General features: G+C 36.6%; 1 protein-coding gene and 1 long non-coding RNA gene across 8 annotated transcripts in view; one reads left to right on the top strand and one right to left on the bottom strand.

Annotated features, from left to right (window-relative positions):
* Positions 1-23,230, top strand: part of LOC105229030 (sensory neuron membrane protein 2) — a 62,531-nt gene that overhangs the window by 9,589 nt on the left and 29,712 nt on the right. For 4 of the 7 annotated variants that reach the window (XM_049457344.1, XM_049457341.1, XM_049457345.1 and 1 more), the window contains exons 3-8: positions 12,667-12,824; positions 12,898-13,045; positions 13,289-13,421; positions 18,499-18,551; positions 19,456-19,716; positions 19,809-20,238. In XM_049457344.1, the coding sequence (XP_049313301.1) occupies positions 12,667-12,824; positions 12,898-13,045; positions 13,289-13,421; positions 18,499-18,551; positions 19,456-19,716; positions 19,809-20,238 (1,183 nt within the window). Of the gene's footprint in view, positions 1-12,666; positions 12,825-12,897; positions 13,046-13,288; positions 13,427-18,498; positions 18,552-19,455; positions 19,717-19,808; positions 20,239-23,230 lie in introns of all 7 variants that reach the window. The other 3 variants (XM_049457343.1, XM_049457340.1, XM_049457342.1) reach the window with 2 other exon arrangements.
* On the bottom strand, positions 19,093-19,557 carry LOC125778645 (uncharacterized). The gene is made up of 2 exons (XR_007422834.1): positions 19,428-19,557; positions 19,093-19,290 (listed from the first exon to the last, which is right to left on the bottom strand). It is a non-coding gene; the product is annotated as an uncharacterized LOC125778645 (long non-coding RNA).

The following is a 23,230-nucleotide window of genomic DNA, read 5'->3' as shown; positions in this document are numbered from 1 at the left end:
GATCATTTATATACTACATAGTATATACTATACTTTATAGGGTCTCCGACGCTTCCTTCTGGGTGTTACAAACTTCGTGACAAACTTAATATACCCTGTTAAGGGTATAAAAATTATATTATGAAGACTGTTGTATAGTATATAGATAATAAACATATATATTTTCGATCATATTTTGCTTCTTATCGTAACTTTAACCCCATACCAAATGCGCAGTCCTTAACACTACCATTTTTAGTTTCAACTTCCCCTTGCTCGCTGGGTTTATTAACCGTGTTATATGAAATTTTGTGAAGATATTTAGGGTGTGCCATCTTTTATGTCGATCTGTAAATATAGAATTTGAAAAAGCATTCGTCAAGATGTTTGTATTACCTAAAAAAAAAACGTCAGGGACCCTATAAAGTGTACACCTAAATCATCAGCTTAACGAGCGGAGTCGATTTAAATAACTCTCTCTGACCTTTCGTCTGTGCGTCCGTTTAACTGTCTGTATATATGCGAACTAGTCGCTCATTTTTTAAGATATCAATCTGAAATTTCACCATCGTCCTTTTTCGTCTTTTTCAAAAGTTGCTCAGTCGTTGGAAGGACATACCAACTTACCAATAACGGGCTTGTATGGAAAGCCTTTTTAATTTGCAAGGTATTGTCACGAAATTTGGCACATATTATTATAAAAAGTATTGCTAAAATATCAGAAGAAATTGTTTAGATCGGTCCACTACAACACATAGCTAACATATAAACCAAAAGATCAAAATCAAAAACAAGATTTGATATGCTAAAAAATGCTTCCGAGAAAAATATTTTAGCTTCGGAGCTTTTCTTCTATTTTTAACTAAACTTAACCTTTCATCTACTCTCTTCTCGTTTCACAATTCCTGAACTTTTCAGTTTCGTGGATCTTGAGTACCTTTTTAAGAAAGCTTACGGATTATGTTAGGAGAATTTTATTGAAACATATATGAATGTTTATATGTAGTTTCTGAAGAGCCAGTGAAAAGTGAGACAACTCCATGAAACATGCTAAAACATCCTTCATATAGAAATTTGAGCACAAAATTTTGAAATCAGTTATTTTTTTCAACAGTTCTTGTAAAAGGTGATCAATTTCAAGGTTTCCTACCTCTACTTAACATTCTTTGCCATTTATTTTTTGAAGATTATCTGATTCAAATGTTGGTCCCGCCTACGCCTCAGATGGCCTATTCGTTGAGTCCAATTTTGCATGACTCATTCGAGCAATTCAACTGGTAACTGGCGAATGACACTCATGATGTTTTTGCTCCAAGGCGTGAATCGAAACGGAATTGTCCGCATCTTTAGACTTTACATTACCCCACAGGCAAAAGTCTAACAGTGTGATATCACATGATCTTGGTGGCTGGCCCAAACCGTGAAATTATCTACTCACTGACTTGATCTCTCAATGAATCCATTGATTGATGCTATGAGAGGGAAGTGGTACCGTCTTGTTGAAAGCAAATGTCGACGAGATCACGAGCTTCAGTGTAAGGCATCAAATAGTCGGTTGTCATGCTGCGATAACGGTCGCCGTCGACGGTTACGTTCTCAACGGCATCATTTTTAAGGAAATATGGACCGATGATTCCACCGGCTTATAAACCACGCCAAACCATTGTGTTTTCTGGATGAAATGGCAGCTCTTGAATACCTTCACGTTGCACTTCGTTCTTAATGCAACAAATTTTGGTCGTTTATATACCCAAAGAGCCAGAATTGGGCCTCATCGCTGAACACTGATTCTCGAAATGAATGACAGTTGTTTTGTCATCATTTTTCTGACATCAAAATATTTGTTCAGTTAGCAATGTGTAGGTATTTGAAAATATCTCAGACTGTGTAGTAAAAAATATGTTTCGGGCATTCTTGTTCTTTTCATTGACAAACCGCATAATTTAGGTTTTAATTGTTGCTAAAATATAATTATACAAAAAGAACTGTTTCAAAATTCATAATTTGTATATTTCATTTATTAGTGGATAGCATACACAAGTGACCCGCTTGAGAACTATTAGGTTTTGAAAGTTCTTCCTGTACTTTTTTGTATTAGAGGTTTTACTCATTTTATTTACATTTTTGCAGGTTGTATATTCAGATTATTCCTAGCAATGCTCTCACATGAGATGATATAGCATATTTCATCACAATATTTTTTTACGATGATGAGTATAATATCCTGAACAACGTACATTCAGTACGAGTTTTTAACATTCAGAAGGACATAATGGGGACCTTATAAAATATTTATATAAATTAGCAACGTAATGAGTACGGCGATCTCTTGTCTTTTAAATACTAAGATGAGCTTATTCTAGCACTTTTTGAAGAAAATTGAAGACCACAAACCTTCAATTTATTAATATGTACAACAATATATACACATGTACATATGTATATTTTTACAGCAATTTGAATAAATTTGTGTAATGTTTGTGTAATTTTTACTTTAAGAGAATTGCTTGACTTATTAACTTTTTTTGAGAAAGTGTCACCTTCGACTTCCTCAACTGTCAGTTTGAATTGCGAGATATTCACCTGTTTCTTAGTTGAGTCATTTTCTTCTACGTTAAATACGAATTTCATCGGCATGTTGTTTCTTCACGCTCTTTAAAGTGTTTGCAATAAACAAATAAGCATTGCGACGAAGTTTGTTTAATAAAAAAAAAAACAAATAATTACCTAATTTACGTGGCAAATTGCACCTCAAAGCTGCACTATGAACTTGTGGGCACGAACTCGTCTCACTGCAAGTTGGTTGTTATCTAAGTGGCGCTTGAGTATTGCGCACACATTTCATTAATTTCTCTAACATTTAGCCCCTGTATTCATCACTGTTCAAATATAATGATATTTGCTTAATATTTCTACGAAGCTTGTTTGTTTTCATTAAAATAAGGTATGCACACATTCGTCATAATCAAAGACGGAACAGTTTTCTTCGTTGTTATTGGTTTTCTTGCGAGCATAGCGGTACCTATTTTGTATGCAGTTTCGGTTAAAATTGCACCACACTTCGATTTTTGTTGAATAGTGTACTGGTAGCTACCATTTAATCGAAACCTGAATGAAATACGTAATTTCGAACTGAACTTGGACTTGAAATGAAGTACATGTTATCAAGTTCAAAACATTTTGCCTTCTTATTGTTATTTATATACATATTTATATTGTTATTTTGTATTGATATTGATATTGAATATGGTAAATATCATGTGAAATTAAAGTAAAGGCGGACAGACAATTAAAGTGCTTAACAAAATTAAAACTCTTATCAAATTGTGATTGTACTAGGGCTACAATTTTCACAGGACTCTTTTGTGGCCAACTTCAGACTACCAAGCGCGTTCGCCATGGACAGAAACAGGTGGTAATCACTTGGTGCGAGATCCGGACTATACGGTGGATGCAAAAGAACCTCCCATCCAAGCTCCCGGAGCTTCTGGCGCGTCACTAAAGATGTGTGTGGCCTGCCGTTGTCCTGATGGAAGACAATTCGGTCTCTGTTGATCAAAGATGGCCTCTTCTGCATGAGTGCTGCCTTCAAGCGGTCCAGTTGTTGGCAGTACAGGTCTGAATTGAGCGTTTGGCCATAGGAAAACGAAAAACGTTGAAACCATCGTTGTGCTTTGGAAATGGAAACTGTATCGGATCCATAAACTGCACAAATTTTATTGGCGGCTTGAGATGCATTTTTGCCTTTATCGTAGTAATACTGTAAAATATGCCGTATTTTCTCTTTGTTTTGCTCCATGTTTGCGACGCTATAACTCACGAACGACTTAAAAGAAACGACAATTAATCAAACACGTGTTAGCGCGTAAAATGAGCTTGCCAATAAGGTATAGCATGACCCGATGCGATAACTAGCGATAATACCGCAAGACTTTTTTGACAACCCATTATTGTAGACTAAACCATCAACTATATCTAGAGAAATTATTGCTTAATATAGAAATAATACCTATGATTTTCGTGAATATTGGGCTCTGGAAGCTTCTTTTAAGTCTCCAGTAATAACCTGTGCTCTAAAATCTTTGATAGCTCATTGTTTTAAGCAAATGTCCTGACGAACAAGGCGAGAGGTTCTTCACTCACAGCACCCAAATTTGTCGGAAAGAAGTCTAGGTGAGAGTCATAATTCGTATTTTCATAGAAATGTTAGAATCCAAAGCTTTATGTAACATTATAAATACATGTTGCCATTTCGACAGTAATTTCATAGTGTCACTCATAGAAACCACAGTTCCCTCTAGCGAAATGCTTTAATAGGCAATTTTCACAAGCTTCTTTTGATTTATCCCCACCAAAATTTTGTCCATCGATGGGAACAGATAAAAATCACTTAATGCCAGTTCTGAATCATAAGGTAGATAAGACATGATAAAACAGGTCCGACTCAAGAGTTCGGCCGTAAAGGAGCAACTTATGGTAGATTATTTTATGCCAATGCTTCCAAGCACATAGCAAACCCTTAATGATCGTCAATTCAAACTTGACCAAGGCTTGTGCTGGCAAAGAACGATTCGGCCACGACAGTTTTCGCTTAATGTTGTCATAAGTGATCCACTTCGCATCACCAATAAGCTTCGGAAAGTCTTTTTTGTGTTAACTCGTGGGGCACTCGTATATCGATCTTCTGTTTTGTGTCCAGCCTTGTTAAAATGGTTCCAAACAAACTTTTGTTCAATTTATTGCTCCTGCGCTATGGAAAAGTGATAAATTATTGTCGAGTTCGATGACTTCCATTTTATTAACGATATTTTCGCAAATGGTTTTCCAAAGCGTGGTACAGCTTTGAAATCAAAATCAACGAAACAGAATCGGCAAAACGAAAATAGCGTGTGATTGACTAAGACAGAATCAAGACCATAAACACTGTTCACATTTTCAGTCAAGTGTCTTTGAATTTCGCCTTTATCGAAGAAAAAAGTAATATATTGAGCATTTTGTTTTTGCTGATGTTCATTTTTGATGCCTGCTAAAACAATATTGAGTCAAGCAATCATAAAACTGTTTCATGGTTTTTTTTAGTACAGAATCTTATCTTTATAACGTGATATGGAGAAACCCGATCACGAATATACAACGGGAGATACAGACCACTAAAGCAGTCTATTGGAAAAATATTTATTATTTTTACTAGGCCAAACAATAAGAATGTTCTTTGAAGGATAAGGCCTATTTTAAAGCAAAAATTATATCGAAAAATTTAAATATCGCAATAATTAAGGCATCTGGTTAGATAGCAATTATGTTGAATAATAAAATCGATTTTTTACAAATAAATATACATACATATATTCCCGAGCAGATCCAATACAAGTGTGTCGAAATTTAGTTAGCTATAATACAAATAAATAAATTTCCCAAATCAAAGTGTAGATTGATTGACGATTGACCGGCATTATCTAACCATTTAGACATTATTTCACCGATCCAGTTTATAATAACTTACGCCGGGTCGGGAGCATTTCAACTTCGACTAATACCAATGACATACATATAATTTTACTCGTGCATTAAGTAACATCTTCCTTTATTCGTTGCTGTTTTTTTACAAAACTAGAATATTCGATAAAAAATACTTAAAAATACCTGTACGAGTAAACAACCAAAGCATGGCCAAACATACCGACCGCATAAATATTTCATTCAAAAATGCCAAATTGTAAAATTTAATTGCCTTTTCGACCATTAAATTATTAATATTTATGCATGTTTTGCATGCGAACAGCTAAAATGGCTTAACACTAAATAACATTTTTGTCATTCAACAGGGGGAAGAAGAGAAGCGCCAAACAACAAGCACCGATCGCTGAAATATGACAACAGAACAAAATGTAGGCTGTTCCAGCTAAATGTAAATTAGCCAAGTTGTCATTTTAATGGACATATTATTCTTGTTTTTGTTGCTATTATACCAACTATAGCCGCTTTGTTGTTGCTTCTTCTACATGCTTCTCCTTTGAATCGGCTGCCGTGGCCCCAATTTGTATCGCCCAACGCGAACAGAATTTTAATTATGAGCATTGAGAATGCATTTTTGTTGCTACTTATGGCGTACAAAAACAAAACACTTGAAACTTTTCGTGCTGCTATTTTTTTTTCGTATTTCGACGATTTTGACTGTCAATGCATTCTTTGTGTCCTAGAAGAACTGATTTGAAGTCGAGGTGACTATTTTTGGTTTTGGCCACCGAGTGACATTTTTTTGGAATTTTATTTTTTAGTCACATTTGATTGGAGCGTGAGGACAATATATTGCCATTTGGTATTTTCCATGCTCGGCGTGTACGAATTGCCACATAAAGTCGCGCATAAATTAAAGCGCATTCTTGACTAAGGCCATTTAGAAGGTAAAATGCATAATTCATTCGAAGAACGACAACGTCATTCACAAATTTTCGATAAGTCTATTACAATATATAAGTTTATATGTTAATGTTGTGTGAAGATCAACTTACACCATTAGCTTATAAAAAGCAGTGCCATATATTCTTCGAGGTCTCATGCTATTGATTACCTGTCTGAACTATGTGAAGTTGGCAAGTTTTTCAAGAACATGACATATTTGCTTTAACATACTGACTCGGATAGAAAAAAAATATTCTTTAAAATAGCATACGCTTAGACTTTAAAGAATACAATATATCCCCAAAGATGAAGTTTAGTTATTCCTAATTCAATAACATATACAACAAGTACGCAAAAAAATTAAGGATCTTGAGCTATCAGAGCATACTAAATTTAGGGCTTATGGGTATATTTGATACTCATGTCTCTAGAATATAAATTTCTTGTCTGTTTCTGTTCTGTTGTACGTACAGGTATTTCAGGTACTTCAATTGGTTGAACAGAAACTGTCAAGCCATCAAAACTGAAATGGTTTTCCTTCCTCACTTGCAATCTGACAAGGTGAAGTACCTGCGGCTTATCCTTGATAGAAATCTTAGTACACAACACGAATAATGTTCTGTCTAGTGTTCGATTGGTGGTGACCGTTTGGAAAAGCGATACTCACTAAGAAGCTTTAACAGGTACAAAGTTCAGATCTCAATATTCACTATGGTCAACTCCAGCAATGGCAATCAATGCCATTCTGCACAAAACATATGTGGGTATAGCCAGCTGACGTATTACTTCGTAGGTCGCTATAATTCTCAAGAAGGCTGGGTACATGGAATCGTCCTAAGAAAAAATATTGGGAAGTTCTCTTCAACTGCATCCTTGAAAACTAAGTTCACCATGTGACTGAGGCTACTCCATATGGCTTTTATCGACGAGAGATATTGGAATGAAATGCGACTTCACTGAAGATAAGGCGGAGTAGGCTTTTTCACGGTTGGGTAGAAGCTAAGGATAAGGTTGGAGGAGCGATCTCCGTCTGGTATATGTATGTTGCTTCAAGCTATCCAATCACAGTAGCGTTTTTAAACACAGATTTCTGCCATTAACATAGTTCTAGATGAGTTGATCGGAGCCTAACATCTTTTAGGGATGTGAGCATTCATTTCGAACCATACTTGTGGCCCAAAATTAGCTAGAGTACATATTCTTATTATTGACAGCGTCAAGCTGTAAACCGTAAAGGCGATTAGCTGGCAAAAGAGGACTCCTTTGTTCCGATTACATCGGATTGGAAACAGGCTGGGTCTCCTTTGTTCTCTTGCACTGGTAAACAATTAGTTCCTTTACTACTGCGAAATCCTTCTGGTCTTAAATAAAATGCTGGAGATCCACTGATCTAACATACTCTTAGCAAGATTCATCTTATAGCAATCGCAGGAGTTTTTACTGGAAATGGGCGTACATGGGGTAAGGCTAAAAATCTTTTCGCACTGAAATTATCAAAATTTTATGGAAGTCTGTGAGATGGAAACCTAGAGGCACTTTCTTTGTCCAGCTTTTGAAGGACTGAAATTGAATCATTCCAGCCATCGTAGCTTCGGCGAACCGGATGAAGTAATCGAAATTGATATATGCCGCTTCAGAGGAAAAATGTTTTATCGAAACACGAAATTTATTATTTTATCATTATAATGAAAAAAGAGCTAGAGTCACTTTGTGACCAGTAACTTTAGAACTTCTTCTTCTTTACTTTCGTAGACACCGCTAACGTGATAATAGCCAAGTTAACAACAGCGCGCCAATCATTTCTTCTTTTCGCTACGTAGCGCCAATTGGATATTCCAAGCGAAGCCAGACCCTTCTCCACTTGGTCCTTCCAACGGAGTGGAGGTCTTCCTTCGGACAACATGACCTAGCCAGCGTAGCCGCTGTCTTTTAATTCGCTGAACTATGTCAATGTCGTCGTAAATCTCGTACAGCTCATCGTTCCATCGAATGCGATATTTGCCGAGGCCAACGCGCAAAGGACCAACGTCGACTCATCAGTTGTTGCCATCGTCCAAGCCTCTGCATTACATAGCAGGACGGGAATAATGAGTGACTTACAGAGTTTGGTTTTTGTTCGTCGAGAGAGGACTTTACTTCTCAATTGCCTACCTAGTCTTAACTTTAGAACGGTTTGATGAAATGTCTTGAAACTTTAACAATATTGTAGTTAAGGCTACTACTTTTGGAGAAGGATAGACGTTTTTTGTTTCTAACATAACTCGCTAGGCCAGCTCGTGTATCAAAAAACTGAGATATTAATACCAACTAGTTCTTGAGCATTATAATTAAAGGGTTAATCATTTCAGGGTTCCCTACTTTTTTAAAGAAAAAACACGCAGAACTTCAAACTTAATGGGGAACGTTTACTATCATCCGAAAGAACATTATTTGGATTTTATTTTTTGAAGATCATCTCTTTAAAATGTTGGCCGCAACTACTTACGTATCATATGGTCCAACTTTAGAAGACTCGTTCCAGCATTTCGACTGGTAACAGGCGAATGAAACGCGTTATGTTTTGCTCCAAGGCTTAATTCAAAACGGGATTGTTTGCATAACCTTTAGACTTGTTGAATCCAAATATTGCGAACTTCAATTTTAAACATCAAATAGTCGGTTATCAAGACGCGATAACGGTTTCCATTGACGGTTACGTTCGCATCGGCATCGTTTTTGAGGAATTATGGACCGATGATTCCACCGGCCCACAAACCGCTATTTTTTTCTAGATGAAATGGCTGCTCTTGAATCTATTCAGGCTGCTCTTGATTCCAAATGCGACAATTTTTTTATTTTTTATTTTTTACATACCAATTAGGCCAGAAATGCTCTTCATCGTTGAGAACGTTGGCTCGGAAACGTCGGATCTTCTTGAAACTTTTCAAGAGCCCATAGAGCAAAACGGAGTTGCTTGGTATGGTCAAGCGTTTTCAGTGCTTGTACAAGCTGTATTTTGTATGCTTCCAATTTAAGATCTCGGCGTAAAATGCGCCGTTCCATGCGTCAGTCCGAGTTGATGCGAACGACGCCGAGCCGGCTCTCTATGGTCTTCGTGTGCACTCTCAGCTACGGCTGCTGTAATTAGTTCACTGCTGAACGTGGTCTATTCGATCGAATATTATCCAATAATGAATGCTGGGTCTCAAGATCAGTGATGGTTTTGCGAATACTACGATCAGTAAGCTGATTATATTAACCATTCTCTCATTCTTTTTAGAACGTAAATTTTGGTAATAAAGGTGAACGATTTGTAAAAGTTGTTAAGGTGTAAGTCTTTTCATGATAAAATGTCAAGAATACTTAGCAAAAATAACAGGACTCACATATGATTTGTCAAAACAGGTTTTTGAAATTGTATCTCTACTTGGATCACCCGTTAGTACTTTGACAATATAAATACATAGATATTTTCTGTCTCGCAGATCCATCTATATACATGTTTAAATCTTTGAACTACATGCCACCATTACATGTTAATTTTTTTCTTCTTAACGGTTTTATTAATTTTATAATTCGGTCCTTAGTTCGAAAAAAAAACTCAACAATTGGTAATTTCCTTCATTTTTTCCAATTTAGACTGTCTCCTTTACTGCTATCACTTTAAGTGCCTTCAGAAAAAGAAGTGATATTCTTAATTCCTAAAATTCAATTTTATCAACACACAGAATATTTCCATTCCTGAATCTTTTTTTCAAAAACCCCAAAAGATTGCATTTTGAAAGCAGAGACAGTCCTACTTTCGTAAAGTGTGGTGTAGAGAACTCTGATTTTCAAGGACGACATATCACTTCATTACTGTTTATGATATTTCTGAGACTAAAAATGACTACAACTATTCGGATGGTGATGTCGATAACGATATTAAAAGAGAGTCCGATTCCCACAAGTTCAACATTTTACAGCGCTCAAGTTTATAACCCTCTTAACCATGGCTACATGTTATGTGTCAATAGCCGAATCCAAAAAAATCAATATACCTTTAAAAGTCTCAAATATTGCTGTAAGAAGCTTTCTACGGCAAAAAAAATAAAACTGCTGTTAAAAATATTATATGAAGAATATTATTCTCTCCCGCTATAAAAAGTATGGCCATAAAGAGCTTCTAATTAAGACTTTTATTAAACGCTTTCAAATCATTTGCATAATACACTGAACCTAAGTTACAAGCGCCAGGGTTAAAGGCTTCGAAAAAATTTTAATTAACATATTTGAAAAATATTTGTGTCTTTTTGAATAAACAGGCTAAATGAACGTTGACAGCACAAAGTTGACAATTTTGCGACAATTTCATAATGTAGTACTTTCAGTTAATCTTTCGGTCACTTGACCCATTTTTTAATGTTTCAACTATATAATTAGAGTACAAAGAATGCAAATTACCCTCATAACAATAAACTCAAAATGCCTGACGATATCATATTTTTTATTAGAATCGCGCCAAAATCGCAGTCAAATTTCATTATTTATTGTTTACGTGAACACATTAAGAATGCTAATACATTCACGTCATTTGTGGGTATATATGAACGGAAAGAGTTATTAAGGCTGTTCTTAAAATGAGATGCAGTAAAAAAAACAACATAGTCTTGCCAAAGTGGAATAAGTGTACAAGAGATCCTCCATTGTTTCCCTGGTCCCCAGCTTTAGACATTACTTGTAGTCTTCTCGATCTGTCAGCCCCATCCTGCGCGCGTGTGCCGTCACCAGACAGAAGCCAGTTAGTGTACCCATCATGTTTCTACAGTCTCTTCTATCCAGTGCCAATAGGAATTTTCTGTACTTCCAATCTCGTTCCATCGGGTTTTGATTTTCTTTACCATGCCTCTGTCGAAATCATCGTATAGACAATACAAGGGTTTCCCAATGTTGATCACGTTTTCGGATGTTAGCCGTACACCATTCTTGGCAATCTCGTCTACTACCATATTTCACTGCCCTCGATGCCTTTGTGGCCTGGTAGCCAGTAGAAGTGAAGTTGCTTGCTTCTTGCGATGATTGCTGAGGGACGCCGTTGGAGTTGTTCTTAAAGTTCCCGTTATGCATAATGCAGCGAGTCTCGGAACCCTTTCCAGTGGTTTCAGGAAGGAGGATTTCCGTATGCCTGTCTATCATACTACTGAACCGCAGAGAGATCGCCCAGGTTGTGCCGAGCATCTGCCGACACGCATATAAAGCATTACTTGCTTGTGCTTCCAAACAGTTTGCTGTTCAAGACTAGCCCAAGGTACTTGGTGCGGTCCTTGCGAGAAAGTTGTATCCCGTTATCGAAAGGAACCTCCATAGAGGAATTTTGTGCTTTCTTGTGAACAGAAGCAGATCCGTTTTCTGCGGGTTCAATCCCAGACCCGCTTGCGATACCCAATTTAGTACAGTAATGAGAGCGGTGGTCATAATACTGTTATTGGTCTGTAGAAACCTACCCATTATTAAGATGACAATGTCGTCCGCATATGCTACTATCTTCGAGGCTTTGCCTTCCAAGCTCCTTAGCAGTTTATTCTCCACAAATGTTCAGAGCAGCGGAGATAGAACGTCACTGTTTTGAGGTGACGTCATGTAAGCAGCATTCTCACCATTTTACCTTAAGTGGATCATTTTATGTGACGATTTTATAGAATTAACAGTTTTCTGAAAATGAATATAGTTAGTTGGCAAGTTAGAGGAATGAGAAAGTAAGATTTTTCGAGTGCATGGCCTGAACACGTGAATTTTCAAACGTGCTTTAAAAAAAAAAAACAAAAAACCATCGATAGATAAAATAAGTTGAGAAACCATCGTTATCACAAAGTTTAGTGGCATTGTGGCAGCTTGCAAATCTGAAAATGGAATATAGTATCAAAACGACGAGACGAAACAAGATTTTGGAGAAACACACTCTGAAGAGACTTCCGGACAGACTCAGTTAAAACATTTGCTCCGAGAGAGTCTTGCAAAACATCTAAACTAGCATCCAAATAACTTTAGTCCCATTTACTTTATAAAGAATGGCTCGTATAAGAAACGATTCACACTAATATTCATACGTTCTTACTTACATATTCATTTTATTGCCACTGATATGCCGTGACCATATATCACAGGATAATTACATGGAACGGAGCGCTCGTTAAGCTTATCTCACAGATCTCTTGAACTTATTTTATTAATTGCATTGACAACATATTAATTTATAGTCGATCAATATGAACAAAAAGAAATTAATTAAACGACTTCTCACCACACTCTTGCATTTCTCTTCCACAGAGCGTAATTATTGCTGATGGCTCTGAACAATACAAGCGATTCGTTCAACTCCCACAGCCGTTGACCTTCAAAGTGTATATTTTCAACGTGACCAACGCGCACAAGATACAACAAGGCGCCATACCAATTGTGGAGGAGATCGGACCCTATGTATACAGGTAAGTGGTGACTTAGTGTTTAGCTAAAGATTCTCACTATTTGTAACTGAAAATATTACGCTTTAAAATGCAGACAATATCGGCGCAAGAAAGTGAAGCACTTCTCACGTGATGGTTCTAAGATTAGCTATGTGCAGGATCAGCACTTTGAATTTGACGAAGAAGCCTCGGCACCTTACACACAATCCGATCACATTGTTGTGCTCAATATGCATATGAATGTAAGTAATAGACATAGAAAAATTGAAAATGAAAGAAATATTTATTCGCATGCAATTATAATATATTTCTGCATACTTATAGGCGAAGAGTGTGCGATTTTTTGTAGCACACTTACAGGCGATAAGTGAAGTTTGTTCTGCCAATAATAAATATTTCTTTCGAGTTCTAAACCTTTCGTGAAATTAAATTAAGTCCACTTCGCACATATACTTTTATTAATCGAATATATATATTATTTACAGGCGTTTTTACAAGTGTTCGAAAGAGAAATAACTGATATATTTCAGGGTTTTGCGAATAGATTAAACCATAGGCTCAACCGTACGCCAGGCGTTCGTGTATTGAAACGTCTGATGGAGCGCATACGTGGGAAACGTAAAGTAAATTTTTTACATATCAAAACAAAAATCTAAAATTTATCAATTATGAACTTCCTACTATCCTCTTGCTATAACTAATCGATATTTAATTGGTTCTTAAGTGGGTAATTTACTAAATTTTACTTTCATTCTAAGGATAATATTGAATTTTCTAACTCATCTTATAGCCGGTAATAAATTGCGGCCACCTATCCTATTAACTAAAATTATTTATATAATTACGGGTACATCGGAAGGGGTTAACTAATTAAATATAATTACTACCGGTTTCCCACCACCTTTCTCGAAATTTTGTATATATTCAACCTATGAACTAGGCTCTTAAATAAGCACAACCGAGCCACATGGTGGCAATAGACATAGTACGAATCGATTTTTTTTACTGGCCATGGAGAGGTCAAGTATTAAAGTGAAATATTAGATATTCCACACTCAGCACATATATCAAAAGTAAACTGAAGCCTTCTACTACGAGTACAAGGATATGATGAGTACTGTGCTCAAGAGTTCACTATTTGAACAATAGATGAAGTTGCTGCCTTAACGTACCATTCCATACATGACCTGACCCAAACTGACAAAATAAACTACATTTTCATGTGCTTGAAGACAAATCTTTATAATGGCCATCCAAATAGGCTTTCGGATTTTTGACTAAAATATAAAATTCTATTATAAATTTATAAAAAACAGCTCTTACCTCGTCCAACCGTTCATACCAGCCCTAAAAGGGTCTCGGCTGGGCTAGTTGTCAGTGCCTTCAGCGAATTGTGTTTTTCTTTTTTTTTTGATTTCGGCTCATGTTTGGAGCGCCATTGATGAACTGTTTCGACGTCATATTCACATCGTTATTACAAAACATTCAGGTCTTTTAGTACGAGCATAATAATGACACCCTTCATTCCCTTCAAAACATTAACCAAAATGAGTTTAGTTGATCCATGAGAATATAGAGATATTACATAATCTCTCTCATGGCAATACGACGATTTCCATGCACTGTTTCTTTGACATTTTCGATGTTATTAAGAGCCGTCCATCTACCTCGCATAAGGCTAGTTTTCGATAACTTCACGACCTTCACTGAATAATTTATACCACTCGATTACTTGATTTGGTGATAAAGTGCACCCCAACAAGTGACTCCTGCAAAATATTCAACGAGTCCGTTGCGCAAGATTTCATCAACTAAGGTCAAAATTTTATCGATCTGGTTTTCGCGCCTAGTTGAAATGGAAATATATGGATGAACGGCGTCATATTTAAACAGATAGTCGTCATTTACCTAAAATGATCTAAATTTATCGAATCACTGACCAATTTTGCTGTTTTCCAGTTTTCTACTCGGCTCAAATGTTAACAGTAGCAGTGAACTAGAGCGTCCTTCAAGAAGGTAATTCTCTATAGCCATAGTGGCGTCATCGAACGGTGAGGCAAAGTACTTATCAGAAAGCCCTCGTAATTGGCTGAAGTATAAACTTGTCATTAAAGAGGACATATTTCTTTTACTTTCGCATTTATAAACATAATGTAGTTATTCAAAATTTTAAACAAATAAATGTTTTTAGGTGTTTATCAATATCAAAATTATTGGCAATGCCATTTTTTAAACAATTTCGAAGCCGATGCAAAACCTCTTCATACATATGTATCTACGTATATATATAATATATACATACATAGAAAAAAATGTTCCACAGCTACTTATTTTCTTTTGCTTATCTACTGTGGTCCATCTTTTATGCTAATTTATATTCCTGTTCGGGACAAATTACCTCTAATTTATGCATAGAACTTACCATTAAAAAATTTTAATGCAAATTTGTTTTGAATTTGAAAAAGAACCTGATCTACACAATGAAAGTGTGAATTTGCGTAACTATCTTTACTGGTTTCTTAAAGCTATCCCAGCAGGTGTTTGATGTTCAGTTCGGTTGTATTTTCGAATATACTTCATTAATTGCATTTGTTTTGAATTCCGAAATGCAAGCTTTAATATATGCTGGACAATAGTGACGTCTTCACAAATTTGGTGAAATATAATTTAAAAAAGCAATCCACAATTGACATGACGGTTTTCGATGTACATAGAAGAGAAACAAGCAAACGCAACTACCAATTAGCCAGTATCTTTAATGTGCGAATCCCTCGGAACGGCAATATTTTTATGAGAGATAAAGGAGGTTCCACATCAAGTGTCACATGTTACAAAATTGGTCATAATTTAATCACATCATAAATTAAATTTTTCATACAAACCCATAGAGGCCCTGTACCACTAAACTGGACTAGGGTTTTGTACATCTACCAACCAGAATTTTGACACATGAAAAAGGACATGATCAGGAGGGTTGTTCACATACTTATTTGCCAACTAATTTTTAGTTAGAAAGAAAAGATAATATTTGAGTAAGATACATTTCCCAGCTGATTCTTTATCAGACTAATTATAGCTAAGTTTTTTTCTGTTGTCAGAAAACTCCGAATGACAAAGGAAACTTTCATAAATCATATGCCATTATTATCATTAGTCCTGACCTAGACAGGACTCCTATACCTAGAGAGAAAACGTATCTCGCCAAGTATAAGATATTCAACAGATTTATTAAAATTTAGCCCAGGCTGGAAAATATCATAATCATACGAGTTTTGGCGTTTGACCGCCATTAACTGAGCTCAAGTTAGACACAGCTGTCCAACAGTAAACACTCCTTACCCGATAATATTGATAACATTATGATTTTTTCGTCAAACAAGTTCATTAGCCGTACAGTTCCCGAAATAGCTCAATGCAATCGGTAGTGATAGTGATCCTTAAGTTTCGACCTCGCAGCAGGTGAGTTCAACAGCATCCGAGCCTTGCTGTCATATTGATTCAAAGGAAAAGGTTAGATTGCGTAACACTGGTCGGTTGTCACGCCATACATAGCCCAACTCGTTTGTAGAACGTATTCCTATATTCATCATACCGGACGTCAACGCTTTCTGCGAACTTTAAGAGTGGCTTAAAATCTTATTTTGATATTTGATAGGTATCTAACACAAATTATAGATAACAACGGACGAATGCAAATACTATTCTATTTCCCTGCAATTTCTGTATGTGTTCTTGTTACTAATGGCCATCTGGCTCGCTTATGATCCCAGTAAGTTATGGTCTGAGATCTTATAAGTGTTTTCATTTAGAATTTTTCAAATGATCTTGCCGAATCTACATGTCCTTAAGACTTCCATAGCCTGATGGATGTAATTTTTTTCAATCTCATAAGCTGCTTCGCTTCCCGGAACATTCTTGTTACATCAAGGATGGTTGATCGCTATATTCCCAACTTTTGAAAGAAAAAACACAGAAACTTCAAATTTATTGGGGAATGTTTATTATAATTTGAAAGAACATTTTTTGGCATTTAGTTTTTGAAGATATTCTCTTTCAAATATTGGCCGCGACTACGTCTCAGATGGTCCATCCGTTGAGTCCAATTTTCGATGACTCGTTTGAGCATTTCGACTGGTAACACGCGAATGACAAGCATGCTGTTTTGTTCCAAGGCCTGAATCGAGCGACATTGTCCACATAGACTTTAGACTTTACATATCCTCACAGGAAAAGTCACACGATCTTGATGGCCAATCGACCGACCCAAACGCATTATCTTCTCACTGAAGTGTTCTCTCAATAAATCCATTGATTTATTCAATGTGTAGGAAGTGGCACCGTCTTGTTGAAACTAAATATCGCCGAGATCGCAAGACCAATAACGGTTGCCATTAACGCTGACGTTCTCATCGGCATCACGTTTGAAAAAATCGGCCCGCAAACCACACCAAAAAGTTATTTTTTCTGCATAAAATGGCAGCTCTAGAATCTCTTCAGGTTGGCCTTCGTCCCAAATGTGACAATTTTGCTTGTTACATACACATTGAGCCAAAAATGAGCGTCATCTCTTAACAAGATTTGGCTCGAAAACGTCCGATCTTCTTGGAACTTTTCAAGAGCACATAGAACGAAACGATGCCACTTGGCAAGGTCGAGCGCCTTCAGTTCTTGCACTAGCTGTATTTTGTACGCTTTCAAATTAAGAACTCGACGTAAAAAGCGCCAAGTAGTTCCATACGCCCGTCCGAGTTGCTGTAAACGGCGCCGAAACTATTCTCCACGGTCTTCGCGAACACTCTCAGCTACGGGTGATATATATATATAGTATATTATTGACTGCGTGCTGGACGTGGTCTATCCGCTCGAATATTATCCAATGATTAATGCTGGGTCTTAAAATGGCTGAAGGTGTTGCGAATAGTACGCACACTCAACACAGAACGTGAATTTTCGTAATAAAGTTGAACGATTTGTAAACGTGGTTAAGTCTTTTCGTGATGAAATGCCAAATAATATAGATCAAAAATAATATGGCAGCTTCACAAGATTAACGGGTGATCTGTTAAATAAAGGCTACTGAAAAAAGTATAACTACTTGGATCACCCGTTAGAATCTAAGTAGTATATATGCAGCCGCTTTCGTGCAACCACTAGATCTACTGCTTCCCGCTTCTAAGAATATTAAGATTATTGTATCCATATATTTTTTCCATACACACATATAGATCATCTTTACGTTACTTCCTGCGCTGTTAGCTTTCTTAACTGCAAACTTTTCTTCGTGAAAGATATTGCAGTATTTCGAAAGTTCAAAGTATTGCCTGAGATCTAGCTCCAGTTAATAGAATCCGGCAACATCAAAAAATCAAACGATTATTTTCTACACATTTTTTTGAATTGTTCATGAAAACAATTTCGGAATTGTTTAAAAATTCTTTTATCAGGTGTTTTAAACTTCGGTTTGTGGAACGAACATATTCAGAAAAGATTACTTTATAATAGCCTTAATTAGACTTACGACTTTTTTGACCGAAATGGAATTTAGTTATTAACTTCTTTATAGAACTCAAATTACAAATGAATTAAAAATAAAATAAAAATATATGTACATATTGTATATCAATTTATTTTTTACTCTCAATACCAATACATATCCACCGTAACTTGACATCATATCTATTTCGACTACTTGTAGCACCCTATAAATGGATGTACAATATTTTCAACGAAATATTGAAGCAAGTAAAAGTAAGTGCTTGAGGGTCGCTGAAGTTTATAAATTTTTAAAATCATCAAGTTCAGCTGTCGCCTGAGAACCTAGTAACCTGCTTGACAGCCTATGCAATATTTTTTAATTAACTAATAATTAACACAACATAAAAACGATTTATATTCTTTAACATCTGTCACAATATGACAATGGCATTGTTTAGTTTTATTTGATTTTAGATTTATTAACATTTTTTGATTTTTTTATTATTTTATTTTATTTTTATATATTTGTATTTATTTATTTAATTTTTCGGTATTTTGTTGCGCCTTTGGCGGTTTTTGATTAGTTGCTTCATTTACATATTTTGCACAGAAATTTTTGTTTATGAATATAAGTATGTATATACATATATACTTCTTCACGCACATATACAAATATGTACCTATTCAATAGATTACTTATATATAATATTCATAGGCCTATGCATCTGTCAAAGTTCTCACTATACAAGTATATATTTATTAAAGCTTGATTACTCAGCTTATCGCTGCTTCCAGTACACTAATACATACTCACATAACTACATATTTAGTAATTAAAAATTTACGCTTATTTTACTGCATTGAAATTGCAATTAACACGCATGCGCGCCTCTAACCTCCCAGCTGCCACTAACCCACCGTTAAACTGACGCTTGTTTGCTCTCGACTGCTTTGGTTTCGGCGCAAAGTTAATTGCATGCTCGGCAATTAAACGCTTTGATCGGAAATAAAACTGTAAATAAGCATGAGAATTAGGTTTAAGCTTGACGTTGGTGCTTTATACCCAATAAAATTTGATGAAAAATTGCTAAAAATGCTAAAAACGCAATAAATATTAAATAAGTGCTTTAATCATGCGTAAATACATACAAACATATGTAACTCATGTTCATTGCAGTCGGTGCTGACGATCGCCGAGAATGATCCGGGCTTGTCGTTGTTGCTGGTGCACTTGAATGCCAATCTGAAGGCCGTCTTTAACGATCCGAAGTCGATGTTTCTCGACACCACCGTGCGTGAGTTCCTCTTCGATGGCGTGCGCTTCTGCATAAACACGAATGGTATTGCTAAAGCTATTTGTAATCAAATCAAAGAGGGCGGCTCCAAGACAATACGTGAACTAAGCGACGGCAGCTTGGCATTCTCGTTCTTCAATCACGTGAGTATTTTGCAGCGCTAAAACTAAAACAGCAAATCATTTTCACACGCATCACTGAGTCGCGCTAATCACTGTTATTGTTATTGTTGTAGAAAAACGGCACTGGCAATGAAGTGTACGAAGTGCATACGGGCAAAGGCGATGCACAGCGTGTGCTCGAAATTCAGAAACTCGACGATTCACACAATCTTCAGGTGTGGCTGAATGGTTCCGAGGGCGAAACTTCTATGTGCAATCAAATCAATGGCACTGATGCTTCATCGTATCCGCCCTTCCGCAAACGTGGTGATTCTATGTACATTTTTAGTGCGGATATTTGTCGTTCGGTGCAGTTATTCTATCAAAGTGATATACAGTATCAGGGCATACCCGGTTTTCGTTATTCGATCGGTGAGAATTTCATCAACGATATTGGTCCGGAGCACGACAATGAGTGCTTCTGCGTTGACAAGCTGGCGAATGTGATAAAACGGAAGAATGGTTGCCTATATGCGGGTGCACTGGATCTGACAACCTGCTTGGGTAAGTAAAATGTCTTCCTATTTGGCTAGAAAAATTATACAACGCCTATTGAAATCGGGAAACTGTTAACTTCAAAGAATGGAAAATCAGTTTTCCGATTGAAATAACTGACGCCTTATTTACTGTACATATATATTAATTGTATAGCAAAGTTATTCGATTATAAAAGTAATATTGAAGTCTATAGTTTTAAATACTTAACGTTGACTTCAAAGTAAGATTTTACGTTAGCTAACTTTCGAATACCAACTTAAGGTCTTTCACGTATTTCCATCAAAAAATTATTTTTAGTTATTGTTTCTTGATGCTATCAAAGCCCGTTTCTGTTGTTTCATAATTAGAAATAGGAGCGTGGCACTGCTCAATTTTACTTAATTCTCAGGGCCTTGAGCCTGCTTCAGTAAATCAGGTGTTCTGGAGTTTCCGGTACCATATCGCAGATGAGCCTGCAGTGTTTTGTACAGAGCAGGCATAATTTGTCTCGGTTGAAGTTGATCATTTTCATAAACCGTACAAGGTTGTACTCTTCCAGAAGTAGTTTGGCATAACACATTCCTACTGCTTGCTGTCAATAATATTCTCTCCCTCTCTCTTCTCTGTGCGGAACAGCTCCTTTTTAGTGTGGAGCCCAACTGCAATGCATAGGTCTGTCTCCACTATTTTGAACGCTGCCGCAGAGCGGGCTAGTTCGTCGGCCAGCTTATGCCCCGGCGTCCATATTAGATGTACCCGGTTGCACACTGTTAAGCGATTCAGACTTCCCATACACTCCTTCACTAAAAGCGATTTAACCTCATATACTGAGATCGCCTTTAGTGCCACTTAACTATCGCTAAATATAGTGATACGCTGGTTGCGATAATTGCGGTGAAGATTGAATTCTACACACTAACTTATAGCAAAAACTTCTGCTTGAAGTATGCTCGGAAAACCTCCCATTGGTATGGATAGTATGGTTGCGGTCCCGCAACTGGATATACTTCCCCTCAGTAGTATGCCGAGCGTGGAATCGTTCCACTCCGACTTACTGTCGAGAGCAACTCTGAACTTCTTTGTAAAGTTAATCCTCTTAGTAACGCCGTCCCTTGGAAGAAGGACTAGTGGTGTGTCTTCCCCTAGGACCTTCATTTATTGAGACGACATTATCTTCCCTTTGAAAAAAGCCTCTGCTGCCATTAATAGTATAGTATGTTTCGCTACCTGACCAAATACAGCGGTGTGAGCTCCAACAGTGCTGCGGTTGGGCAAGTGCGCATTGTCGCTAACGCGCAGACACAGACGAGTATTTGCAGCTTCGATAGTTAAAGGCCTATCGCAGACTGCGTTGCCTTAGACGCCCAAGTAACCGCTCCATAAGTGACAATAGGTCACGACCATTGTATATATCCATCTAATGATACCTGGCTTGTAGCCCTAGAATCTGCCGACTAGGCGTCCACATATCATGAGTGCCTTAATGGCTTTGGACAGTGTTAAATCCAAATGCTTACTCTACCGTAAGGTTGAGTCTAACGTGAGGTCAAGGAATTTGATGTCTTTAGGCACCTTTAACCACCGAGTGTTAGGGACCTCAAGCCCTAAAGAGATATTCGCTTTGTAAAAGGTACAATGGTTGTTTTTTACGTATTGATATATAATACATATATATTTCCCTAATCTTTTATTACGATTAATGTAGTATCTGTATGTCCATTTGATTTGGTATTAAAGGCTGAAAGAAGAGGGTTATATCTTCCTCCCATATAATAAATATAGTGAACTTAGAACCAATATACTAGAACATTATTCCATAGAACAATCTTTCCAAAATTCAAATTCAGTTATTTCCGCTCTTTTGCTTTCCAATTACAATACTCTAGGAGCTTTCTAGGAACACCAATTAAACAAGCCACGCGCAAGCGTAGAAGAAAAAATCCATTCCATTATATCAAGCATCAATATTATGTAGTCAAATTTTGCGGTTAACCGCAGCACATGTGTCTTTCATTAGCCACACTTTTAGTGTCCCGACAAAGTAAAGAATAATTACATGTTTGGCTATAAACCATAAAGCAACTAACCTTAACCCATTACCAATGCTAATGGAATCAATAGAACGTTTTGAATTAATTGACTTAATTTATTTCTAAAATATGGCACATAAAAAACGACTGCTTAACCAAAAAAATTGTGAATTCGTTGAACTTGATCCCAATGTTCCAACGCATTTACGCTTCCATGACTTTCAACAAATGGAGAGAAATTTGCAAGTTTTAATTATTCATGAGAAATCAACAATTTCTGACGAAAAAGCATAAAAAATTAGAAAATATATGCATATTATAAAATCTGATGTGGTTTGATGTCTAAAGGAAGATATTCTTGTTAGCAAGTTTGTCTAATTGGCATAGATTTTGCGCACGACATAAAAGTTCCGCAGATCGTATTATATAATATTTTTTCTCTGACTCTTCGCCCCAATTTAATTTTTAGGGGAAAAATTATTGGCTTGATCTAATCGCAGTCGATATCTGGACAGTAATAGAGGAGTGGGGAGCGTATGCGTTTACTTTGACAGTTGATTTGACATCCTTCTAGCCAATTATATACCTCTAACAACAAAAGTTTAAAACTTTGTACAAAATTGAATATATTATATGTATATTGATTTCTTATACTGCAAACGTCATAAATTGTGAGGTAGGACGCGTATCGTCTTACTCTCTTTATACGCCAATAAGGCAATGTCCTCTTAGAACTTCCACAATTAGGGAGAGGCTAGCCTTACTAAAGGCAAAGAGCTCACTGTATCGATTACGAACGACCTTGGACTAAAAGTATTTTGCGGAAGCGCATGAACCGAAGTGGTAGAACACAAGAGGTGAGAGAGAACACCGACCCGTTGCAATTCCACTGATGGAGGGGCTATGGTGGATTTTCTTGCCAGATCGTTAGCATTACAGTTACTTGAGATTCCACTGCGGTCTGGCACCCATACTAGCTTATCAAAAAG

Source organism: Bactrocera dorsalis, chromosome 5 (assembly GCF_023373825.1).
Source record: "Bactrocera dorsalis isolate Fly_Bdor chromosome 5, ASM2337382v1, whole genome shotgun sequence".
Classification (NCBI taxonomy): domain Eukaryota; kingdom Metazoa; phylum Arthropoda; class Insecta; order Diptera; family Tephritidae; genus Bactrocera; species Bactrocera dorsalis.
Note: the sequence above shows the minus strand (reverse complement) of the source record. Positions and strands in the feature narration are given on the sequence as shown.